This window comes from Lachnellula hyalina (genome assembly GCF_007821495.1).
Source record: "Lachnellula hyalina strain CBS 185.66 chromosome Unknown contig00299, whole genome shotgun sequence".
Classification (NCBI taxonomy): domain Eukaryota; kingdom Fungi; phylum Ascomycota; class Leotiomycetes; order Helotiales; family Lachnaceae; genus Lachnellula; species Lachnellula hyalina.
The window spans coordinates 636-12,265 of record NW_022157413.1 but is presented as its reverse complement, the minus strand read 5'-3'; the positions used below and the strand labels follow the sequence as shown (position 1 = coordinate 12,265).

The following is an 11,630-nucleotide window of genomic DNA, read 5'->3' as shown; positions in this document are numbered from 1 at the left end:
TCATCCTTTCATTGCTTAATTCACTTTTCCCAGCCGAACTGTATTTAGCTGACATTTTCGCACTCAGTCTCCGCCTCGGCTCCATTGCCCCAAACTTCAAGGCTGAAACCACCACTGGCCCCATCGACTTCCATGAATTCATCGGCGACAAATGGGTAGTCCTCTTCTCCACCCTGAAGATTACACTCCAGTCTGCACCACCGAGCTCGTGCTTTCGCAAAGCTCGAGCCTGAGTTCACCAAGCGCGGTGTTAAGTTGATCGGTCTTTCTGCCAATACCGTCGAATCTCACGGAGGATGGATCGCGGACATTGACGAGATCTCAGGCAGCAAGCTTTCTTTCCCCATCATTGGTGACAAGGAGCGCAAGGTTGCTTACGCCTATGACATGTGAGCATATACTCTACAAAAGAACCATTCTTCCGGACTAACACAGCAGTGAAGGCTTGACCACCAGGACACCACAAACGTCGATGCTAAGGGAATTGCTTTCACCATCCGTTCTGTCTTCATTATTGACCCCAAGAAGACTATTCGTCTCATCCTCTCATACCCGGCTTCCACCGGCCGTAACACCGCCGAAGTCCTCCGTGTTGTCGACTCCCTTCAGACTGGCGACAAGCACCGAATTACAACACCCATCAACTGGATCCCCGGTGATGATGTGATTGTTCACCCCAGCGTCAAGAACGAAGAGGCCAAGACCTTGTTCCCTCAATTCCGAATTGTCAAGCCATATCTGCGTTTCACCCCTCTGCCAAAGGATCAGACTTCTGCTTCCCTCTAAATCATCGGATTTTGCATGATGGTAGGATAAGAGCAATTCAGGGTCACAAAGGATTATGATGTATTATGAAGCCGAAGCATGACAACCTGTGATTTGGAGGCACAGTCTGTCGGGAAAGATGCAGCGAGGCTAACTTATAAAGCAAATCTAATAAAAAAATTCCTCTCCACACGTCTTGCATATGGTTACTTGGATTTCTAGTACCTGTTCAAAATATCTTCGGTCATGATCCTAATGAAATAATAGATCAAAATTACAGAAATTCTTAAGTCAGACAACAAATTATGGCATAGTAAGGCAACTTAAAATGCTTGTCGCATCCAAAAGTGCGAGAGTACCTGCATACATACCTCTATATAGTGCCCATTAGTTACCAATTTGAGACGAAATATTATACAATCTTGGGTAGATTATCTAATGCGTTATTAATTTCAATCCTTAGTTGATCTGTAGCTTTGCATGGTTCGCGCAAAATATGCGGGGTCAACAAGCACAAGAATAGGCACAGGCCCGAGAAGGTTTACGCTATAGGCCAACTACAAATCCTTCCAGTATTAGCAATATATATGATACAAAGGCAGACGACACATACGAAGCAACATCACAAAAATAGTCTCCGTTGTGCTTGATGAGTTCTGAATGGCCTCAACTCAACGCTCGACTCGCAATATATAATAGGCTATCCTGCATTCAAGCTACTTTGTTGACACGTGGTTCCGGGATAAGCCCACGCTTTGAACGTCCGAGCAAGCGTCGCCAAGCCAGGGAAGCTGTCCGCTACCAACCCCATCAAGACTCGAGAGACCAGTCCCGGACAGCGGGAGAAGTCGCCTATCCTACGCTCGAGCTTGCACGAGCCAAAGAAGGAAGGACAAGGCGTTGAAAACGAGGCTACTGCTGTACAGTGTACTTCGTACAGATAGGAAACAGCAGCACCGGAAAGCATTTTGAGAAGCCAGACTGAGATGAACCATTTCCATCTCGGGCAGAACCATCTTTACCTCTTATCTACTCCCGGTCACTGCTTGTAGGCTTTGAAGACAAGTTCGGTCGATACCGTAAAGCCGGAAGTAGTTCTAGGTGGCATACTCCGGACACATCCACATAAGATACGACCGCCACAGGAATAGGAGAGTGTCGAGTCATTTGTATTGAGCTTGGACTCGTTAGAAACGAACGTTCTTAGCAGATTTGAAAGGAGGCTGCAGCCGTTTTGGGAAATTTGAACGCGTACGACCACGAACATACGGGCTTCGACGTACGAAATAGACCAAATATACCTGAACGAGGCGACCAATATAACAGCTGTGTTATAGCTTTTTATAGTCTAGTCTGCCGTCTGCTTGTTCTCGGTTGCCAATTGGCACGCAAAGTAGGTGTAAAACAAGCGCTTCCGAAATTTTGATTTGAGCGGAAGCCAGAGCGCGTCTGTGCGGACCTTACTTCAAGCCTCCCCCCCCCCCTCTACCCTGGACGGCTGTGGCCTTCACTTCCCAAAAAACGGGGAATTCATTACGGAATAAGTCTCGCTCCAGCTGATCGCCGGGCATCATTGTGGGTTCCCACAAGAGATATTACAAGGTAAGCCTGTTCTCCATTGATCCGCAAGCCTCCATATTTGAAGTTTTGCTGGCTGTTGGCAATGTCTTCAAGACCAAACCTGTGTCCCCGAGTTCTTCTCTGGCAATGATTGTTCATGGCAGACAAACTGACACTGCGGCCAGAAGGCTCATTCGAGTCCAAATTTTTCAACTCCTCAGACTCCTCGGCGGCTGAAGACGACTTTCGTCACTCTCCCGACAGAGGCGACTTCCTCGCAGGCGTACGGAGGGGGATCAGGAAGTGGGGATCAGTATCTGGCGGACGCAGACCCTCGAATATCCAGGCTGGCGAAGCATCAACAGCGGCGTCTCCAGATTCAGCCTTCGGTGGTTTTGAAAGGTCTCCAGAAACCCTCAAACAGAAGCATGAACGTAACACAAGCATCATCAACCGCGAAAAGCCCTTACCAGCACCCCCTCCTCTTGAACAGCACATAGTGAACCCATTCTCCCCTCCAGACACCCCCCAAATATTTGCCTCGATGTCTCGATCAGCCGCGAGTGGTAGCCGCACCAGCACCATGGACTCATCGACTTCAGGACCACCCATGTACGCCAATAATTTCAAGTCTGGGTCCAACATGAGTAGTAGCCAGACTAATATTGCAGGCTCTGGCAGACAGGAGGGAGAGGATGACCCAAGGGACATTATGACACCGAGAAGTAATGGACCGCCATCTGCAGGACCATCCCCAGCACAGCCATCACGGACTGTAGGAGGTGCAACAATGGGAACACCAGGGTCTTCTTCATCTACACATCTATCTGGTCTGATGTGCAATGTACACCGGACAACTGGAAGAGAACCTCACCCTCTTGTGGGGGCAACAACTACGATACTTGGAGATAAACTTTACGTATTCGGAGGCAGAATATTATCAAGGACACGCCCGTCTCTAACCTCGGACTTGTATGAGCTAGATTTAATACGGCGGCATTGGACAAAAGTTGACGCGGCTGGTGACGTACCTCCCCCGAGGTACTTTCACAGTGTTTGCCCTTTGGGTGATACGAAGCTCGTGTGCTATGGCGGCATGTCGCCTGCTCCAACACAAGGCCAAAACCAGGGCCAATCGGTGGTTTCTTCGCATAGTCCCCAAGACGCTCAACCAGAAGTGGTTGTTATGTCAGATATTTACATATATGATGCACCTACAAGGACTTGGTCCTTCATCCCAACGCAGGAGACACCGCAAGGCCGCTACGCGCACTGCGCGACAATTCTCCCCTCTTCAGCAACCTTTTCCTCCGCCAACGCCCCTTCGTCTGCGCTCCAACACAACCTTCCAGGATCAAACCCCAATTCGGGCACAATCGGTGTTAACATTGATGGAAGCGGAGGTGCGGAGATGGTGGTTGTTGGAGGGCAGGATAGCGCAAATCATTACATTGAGCAGATTAGTGTTTTCAACCTCCGGAGCCTAAAATGGACAAGCACACAGCAATTAGGAAAGAGTTGCGGAGCCTATCGCAGTGTTGTGGCTCCTCTGCCCGCCAGCGCTTCTACTCGTTTGGGGAAGACCTCGCCTTTAAGGCCGGAACATGGAGGGATCAGTCAGGACACCAAGGAGCCTGGTTCGTCGATGCTGATATACTCCAACTACAATTTCTTGGACGTCAAGTTGGAGTTGCAAATACGATCCTCCGATGGAACATTGACGGAAAAGCCAATGCAGGGGACCTTCTCACCCCCTGGCCTACGATTTCCTAATGGCGGAGTCATCGACACAAATTTCGTTGTCAGTGGCACGTACCTTACTTCATCGAAACAAGAATATGCATTGTGGGCGTTAGACTTGCGGACCTTGACTTGGAGCCGTATTGATGCGGGCGGAAGTGTTTTCAGCCAAGGAAGTTGGAACAGAGGTGTCCTCTGGAATCGGCGGAATACGTTTGTTATTCTTGGGAATCGAAAGCGCAGCTTGGTTGAGGATTACAACCACCGCCGAATCAATTTTTCCAATGTATGTATGGTTGAGCTGGAAGCGTTTGGACTTTATGATAATCCACGGAAGACGACGCCAATGTCTGGATTCGTATCTGCTAGCTCACCCTTCACGGCTCCGTCGCTGAATCTAAGCACGAAAGCTGGCTGGACCGCCGGCGGAAGAACGCTTTCAAAAGCTGCTGAAGATCTTGGTCAGGCGGCACTTAGCTTAAGGGAGCTTGCTGATATGGATATCCTTTGCGTTGGAGGAGAACGAATTCCTGTAAACTCTCGATTGGTTGCTAGGAGATGGGGTCCTTACTTTGTGCAGCTTCTCCGTGAGGGTGCTGCAACACAAGACGGCAACGATGCTACAACCATTCGGCCTGAAGGCGTCTTTCGAAACAATCCAAGCAGAAATAGCAGCATAACTATCACTCCTAGTATCGGGGCACAGTCTTCGAGTATGTCTTCCACCTCGACACTCAACAATACTACGTCGCCTACAACGTCGTCTGGTCTTCAATCGGGGTCTGTCGATCCATCAACACTCTCTCTCCCCCCCAACTCCAACTCTCTCGCCCCATCCTCCCGACCTCGAACGCTTTACCTACCACATACTCATCTGACTCTGCAATCCTTACTCCACTTTTTATACACTTCTTCACTACCAATCTCTTCATCCCCACTGTGTACACCACAAATTCTCTGCTCGCTTCTCCAGCTTGCCCGCCCCTACAAGATCGATGGTCTTCTCGAGGCTGTAGTGGAGCGTCTCCATGGAGTGTTGGACTCTAGAAATGCCGCCGCGGTCTTCAACGCTTCAGCGATGGCTGCTGGCGGCGGGAGATCGACAAGTACGTCGGCTCTGGGAGAGAATTGGCTATCTACAGATTTCGCAGATATACCAGGCGGCGCTCCGAATGATGGCCCGCCAATCTTACAGCTCGGGTCGCTTGGTGGAGATCTGACATCCAGAAGCCAAGCGCTTCGAATCAATACCACAGTGGGAGGGGTCGCAAGTGGCAGGCAGTCAGACGATGAAGATAATCTAAGTGCGTCGTCAAGCGTGGCGAGTGATATTTCCGGTTCCGATTTCAGCGGAAGCTTGAGTGCTTCTGACGCAGGTGGCGGGAATGGCGGTCTTCGAGAAGTTTGGAAAGGAGATGTCAGTGCGGTAATTGGACTTCAAAAGAGGGGTTTGAGGGGATTGATGGAAGGAAGAAGGCTTCGAGAAAGAGGTGGAAGCGTGCCGCAGCAGCCTCGAGTGGGGCTCGGCATTGGAGCGGGCGGATCTGGTTGATTGATGTATTTTTTGCATGCATTATGCATTGGAGTTATTAGACGTGGGTATTTATCGGCATCGGCATTTCTTGGAACAATGAGCGATTGATGAAAAGTATGATACGTACGGGATGATGATGATGATGAAATTATGGACGGCATTTATTTGGCTTAGTTAGTTGGTTATTGAGAGGCTTCTGTTGTAGGGCTAAGTTACCAGAACGAGGATTTGGATTTGTTTTATAGCTTTTGAATAGTATAGTAATTTGGCATTTTATTCTCATCTATCTATTACGAGTATGGTCCCAAGATTCGTTTGAATTGCAAATAGTGGTATATGTATACAATGATTTGTTTATATACTCTTCAACACGCAGCTTCGAGATCTCTTCTCTGTTTTGCGGTCACTTGAAAATCATCCAGTAGTATTCGAATGAGAAGGAGCCGGCCGAGAAGCGTTTATTTATTGCATTTTCAGACTCTAATAGGGGTTGTGAAAGGTAGGTGTAAGAAGGTAGTCTAGGTGAAGGAAGAGCGCAAGTAGTTATGTTTAGTGAGTAAGTGAAGGTGCGGTAGAGTATAGTATAGTACCTAAGAAAGATATTTATATTTTATAAGTACAGGAATAGTCATGGGAGGAGGCAGACCAAAAACGGGATATGCGCGGGAAGACTATGACCTTTAAGGGGATAATTTTGTAGTGGACTGAGTTCAGTCCGAATCGCAATGCACTAGTACTTGGATATAAAAGTTACGTCGAGATCTGCTCCACGACCTTCAAGCACAAAACACATCTGCAAACTCTAACTCAAGACCCAGAATAGCAGATATGGCTCCTCTCACACCAAGAGCCGTGGCTTCCATTTTCAAGGACAACATTGAAGCCATCAAACCAGAACCACTAAGCCGTCGCCTCGACCAAAACCATTATCCCAAAACGCATGGCCTTCATTGGGATGTGATAGTGAGTCTGTCCTCACTTCTATGAGTCTTTTTACTGACAAGCTTCAAGACAGTACTCATTGGACTCGGCGTCATCATCTCAATCATATTCTTTGTATATCTCATTGTCAAATGTACCGACAAGTTAGAAGCTCGTCGGAGACGCAGAGAGGGCAGAGAGCGCGAGAAGAGGAAACATGATGCTAAGAGAATGCAAGATATTGTGAGGGCGAAGGAGAAGGCGAGGGAAATGGCATGGAGCGAGTCTTCAGGGTCACTGGCGGAGCTTGGTGAGATACCCAAATGCACAAAAAATGGTGTAGGTGAAGGGAAATAGATGGAGAATTGGTGTTGAAGTTCACCCGCGAATCATGTGAAACACATCTTACTAGGATAGTTCACCAGCGACAATTGAGCTTAGATACCTACCAAAGCGAGCTCTAAAAATTTGTAATATATATCTAACTCATAACGTGGACACAAAAAACTTGATCTCATCTTGCAAAACTTTCACAGCTTCATGATCATGCCAGAAGTGCCCTGCGTTGGCAACTTTTCTATACCTAAACTGGCTGCCGCCACCTTTGCCAGCACTCGCAAGCTTTTCAGCCCAAGCATGCAGTCTCTTGACACTGACAAAGACATCACCGTCGCCGAAAAGAGCCAGAGTTGGATCAATCGCGAGTTTCATCTCGTTTTCGGATATTGTATCTCTTCCCGCTAATGTTGCGCTCCACATGGTTGCCAACGTGTTGACCCAGCCTTGCAGAGGGCTTACCAGCAGATATCCCACTTTCAAGGTAATACCGGGAATTGGTTGTATCATTTGCTTCTTCTTCGCCTCCTCCTCTTCATCACTGTGTTTCTTGTCAATTGTAGAACTCGACTCGCGCTTCTTGTTTTTGTACGAGGAAAAAGATCCCTGGCTAGCATGTCTCTTTGGCGAGAACTTCTTGTGTCGTGTGATAGAGCGCACTCTATCCACACTCTTCTTGACGAGCTCTGGTGTTTCTATGGCGAATGAATTCCCAGGGCGGTAAGACTCATGGCTAGCTCTCCTAGGGTCCTCGTCCCCACCCATTCGAACTCCTCCTCGCACCTTGGGGCTGTGTAGAACATCATTGGCTTGTAAACTCCTCCCACGTCGGTGTTCATTGTATTGAAAGAGCGAGACTAGGTTTTGCTGCATAATTTCGTTCTGTTGGCCTGCTAGACGCTCGGCGCGAAGTCGAATTTCGGCATGAGCTGAACGTGGTGGCGGATCCTGGAACGGGGCAATGATTGAGCTCAAAATGGCCGGTAGAGAGCAAGTGATGAGTGCTCCATAGGAGTAGCCTGCAAGAAGTAACCGTGGTCGTGTGTCCTGCTCATTGTCCTGTTCTAGTTGGAGCGTAGTTGGCGGGGGCAAGGCTTGGGAAGGTACTGGGGTCAAATCGTGACGCCCAGGATCAGAGAGGGTGAACTTTGGAGGGGCCTCAGGTGGTGAGAGCAGATGCAAGTAGTAGACGATAAATCCTAGTATAGAAATATAGTCATTCTGCTCCGGCTTCGACTGCCAGGACGTTCGTCCTTGTGACGATCCAGCGCCTCTGGTACCAAGATATTAGCAGAAGTCCTGCAATTGGCATAGGCGTATATCAACCTGAAATTGAACGTTGCCACAACCCAGCCTTGCTTAAGGATAGTAGCTGCGATAGCATCGACCACAGGGTCGTCGTAACACCCCCCGAGAGGTGCGTAGGGATGGGCAACGATTGCAGCCTTCTTCTTCCAATCGATGATCTGCGATACTGAGGTCGGGGCAAGGCAAGAAGGGTGGTAGACTCGACACTGGAGAACTGTATCGTCCTGGATCGAAGGAATGGTGAAGCTTAAGGTTGGAGGGGGGAGCATCGCGGGCAGACAATAGGTAGTGCTCAGCTTAGCCTATGAGGCGGGTGCTCGAAGGTATTCGGTTTGTAGCGAGCATGGTGGGGATATCTGCATATACCTCCGCTGCTACATATAATAATGCGAGGGGGTCTTGGTTGCACGAGTACAGTATGGACCGTCAGAGATGGGCGGGAGTGACGAAAGTCTGTGTTAAGCACGCGCATCTCAAAATCGTGGGGCCGGAGCTGGATTTGTTGATCTGCCCCACATCACTCACTTCTTCTCTTTCACCTCGCAACACCAGAAAATCAATACCGACTATTCATATAGTATCTATAGCAGGATGGAGACTTCCCCAAGTTGGAGATTTAGTATTTTTATCTCTATCTCATCGTCTGGCGCTTGCTTGTACTTGAGATATTACATCCTCCTAAGCTACAACCAATGTGTGCCTTGATATAACCTATGCCTCACTAGGAAACATATGGAGTCCCATATATCATGTTGACCTTTATCACAATCGATCCAAGCATAGCAGTAAACTTGCAAGACCTTTTTAGGTTAAAGAATCGGGACTCACTGGTATCAAATTGATCGACAACTGGAAATTCGCAAGACGTAGCTTGGGTTGAATGCAGTTATAGCAATTGTCACCAGACTACTGGACGACAAGAAGTCATATATAATAACGATAGAAACATTAAATGCCAATCCGCGCATTTGCTCCCTTGCTTGCCTTGCCCCTCCCCTCCCCTCCCCTCCCCTCTATCTGCGGGGTACGTGGGTCTAATCTGTCCTGGTTCATTCGTGAATCTAGGAGATTTATAAATATCCCAGTTCATTTATGAATCTTAGCGCATTCACGATTGACCTAGTTCATTCATGAATCTTAGTACAAATTCACGTATACCCTAGGTCACTCGTGAATATTAGTGTTATTCACAAATAAACTAGTTTATACGTGAATCCAGTTTACTTGTGAATCTGCACTAAACCAAAATAAGCAAAAGTTCACTTTGCAGGCCTACACAAAAAAGCTCTTTCCTCTTCCTAAATTGTTTATAGCACTCAAATTCAGAGCATAACTGCGGCTACTTAGCTAGTTTAGGATTAAGGACTGGAGTTGCAATAGTAGAAAATCAGGAGCAAATTAGGGGTGGATTAAGTGATACTGGTCTAGTTGAAGGGCAAAGGAAGAGTAAGAGAGCTAGAGCTAATACTGCTGGCGATAATATAGAGTAGTAAAATATATCCTCATTTTAAACGATTTAAGATTCATGAATATCCTAGTTTATACGTAAATACAGTTCATTCGTGAATCTTAGCGTGGATTTATGAATGAACTGGCTAGATTCATAAATGAACTAAGATATTCATGAATCTATTAGATTCATGAATAAACCGGAACAGATCGCCTACATGAACCATTCTGACGTTAATTTACAAGCAATTGGAAACCCCTTTCATTCAGATCTTCTTCTTCTTATTACTTACAAAATATAAATATCTTTCTTGGGTACTGTACTGTACTCGAGTACTCTACCGCACCTTCACCCACACCCACACCCACATCGCAGCGCAGCTCGTCGAAAGTGCATGTATTCATTCATTCACTCACTCACTAAACACAACTACTCGCCTCTTCCTTCACCCAGACCACCTTCTCACACCTACCTTTCACAACCCTCATCAAAGTACGCGACGAGGGGACACTCTATGTTGCCGTGAAGCTTTTACTTATGTTCAGTTTTTGTAGTTTGTACTTTCTTTTGGTGTATTAATATTAATTTAGTCAACAAGGAGGAACAATAATGAAATCTAACAACCCAGCCCTTAACCCTTGTCCCTTAACCCCCAAAAGCCCCCACGACTTCTATATTCCCTCCTCCTTCACTGACCTATCTGAAATTCCCCGCCCTTCTTCCTGGCACCTGAGGAACCCGAGGATTGATTCTTCTGTTTCTGTACCTGCCAGTCATATCCCCCAATGCAAACCGAACATCCTCTACCAACCACCGAGGCGATAGAGCATTGTGGTTGATGTTCGGGTTGTTCTCCAGCTGAGCATTCCGTCGCAGTCCTCCCCCCGCACGTAGTCGTCTAGCTGCCCGTTCTTCAGCCCCGTCATCTGGGAAAACGATTCGCCGAGTCCTCATCTCGAAAATTTCGCCCTCCTCCAACTCTTCGAAGCCTTGCTCGTGATATGCGTCCTCGAACTGTTCAAAGAATACGCCATTTGCGTGGTCTTCTCCCTCGGGTACGAAATAGAAGGCAGGAAGGCCAGGGCTATTGTCTGGCGTGGTGTCTGAGGCTGTCGTGGTCGCTTCCTGGACCGGACTTTCATCATCTGCAAGGTGAGGACCTAACTCAAGCCGTCCGAGCAGGGCCACAACCGCCGGGTGCTGCATCATTGCCAGCAGTCTTTGCCTCATTACGTTCTCATCGACTGGCCCCTCTTCCTGGGCGAGAGTTGAAGCAGCAACGTATGTCGACTCATGCTGTGGCTGGGAAGCCGGGGTATCTTGAGAAGACATTCCTGATAGGTTGTGCTGTGGAAGTGATCAGTAAATGGTCTCTGTGGAAGCGATCGGGTGGCAGTCTGACAATGGTAGACCCGTATGCTTTTGGAATTCTTCTAGGTGTGATGATTGTTGGATCTCTTAATATCGAAAATCCTGGTATTTGGTGCCTTGGTATGGAAGTGATGGAATTGACAGATGCAAGATATTTGGATAACTTAGTGAGAGTCCGTGAAGGGTGTAAGTTCTTGAAGAAGAGCGCGGGTTTTCAGAGAAGAGGATATCCTTTAAAGAGCCTGCTAGTGAAAATTACATTCTCGACTGGTAAGTTTGGTAAGATATCATTTGAAACCCTGGGACCGTAAGGACGGGAAGGGGTCAAACCAGTCCTTAAAGAGAATGAATAAAACAAAACATGATTATGACAGCATAAGACAAAACAGACCTACAGTACTCGGGATCTAAACTGGTGCAAGTCTAAAGAAAGCTATTACATGATTCATGTAATACGACGATAGAAATATACCCGATGGGGGTGGGGGAGGGCATAGGGGTCTGGTTCGCTTAAATATGAACATTTTTACTACGACAAAATTAGACTAGAGATTTGGGGAAATGGATTGATATTTGCTCTCTATAGACCATTATGACAACTTCTGTATACAAGTCCACCTGCCATTCTTCTGCACCTGAGTTCAT

General features: G+C 47.5%; 2 protein-coding genes across 2 annotated transcripts; one reads left to right on the top strand and one right to left on the bottom strand.

Annotated features, from left to right (window-relative positions):
* Positions 1–2,482: 2,482 nt before the first annotated feature.
* Positions 2,483–5,617, top strand: ral2 (the record flags this gene model as incomplete). Its single annotated transcript, XM_031154088.1, has 1 exon — positions 2,483–5,617. The coding sequence occupies one exon, from the start codon at positions 2,483–2,485 to the stop codon at positions 5,615–5,617; it is 3,135 nt and encodes a 1,044-aa protein (XP_031001052.1).
* A 1,389-nt stretch (positions 5,618–7,006) lies between these two features.
* Positions 7,007–8,433, bottom strand: LHYA1_G009183 (uncharacterized protein; the record flags this gene model as incomplete). Its single annotated transcript, XM_031154087.1, has 2 exons — positions 7,007–8,129; positions 8,183–8,433. 2 exons carry the CDS (start codon positions 8,431–8,433, stop codon positions 7,007–7,009), a joined length of 1,374 nt encoding a protein of 457 aa, XP_031001054.1.
* Between the last annotated feature and the right edge of the window lie 3,197 nt (positions 8,434–11,630).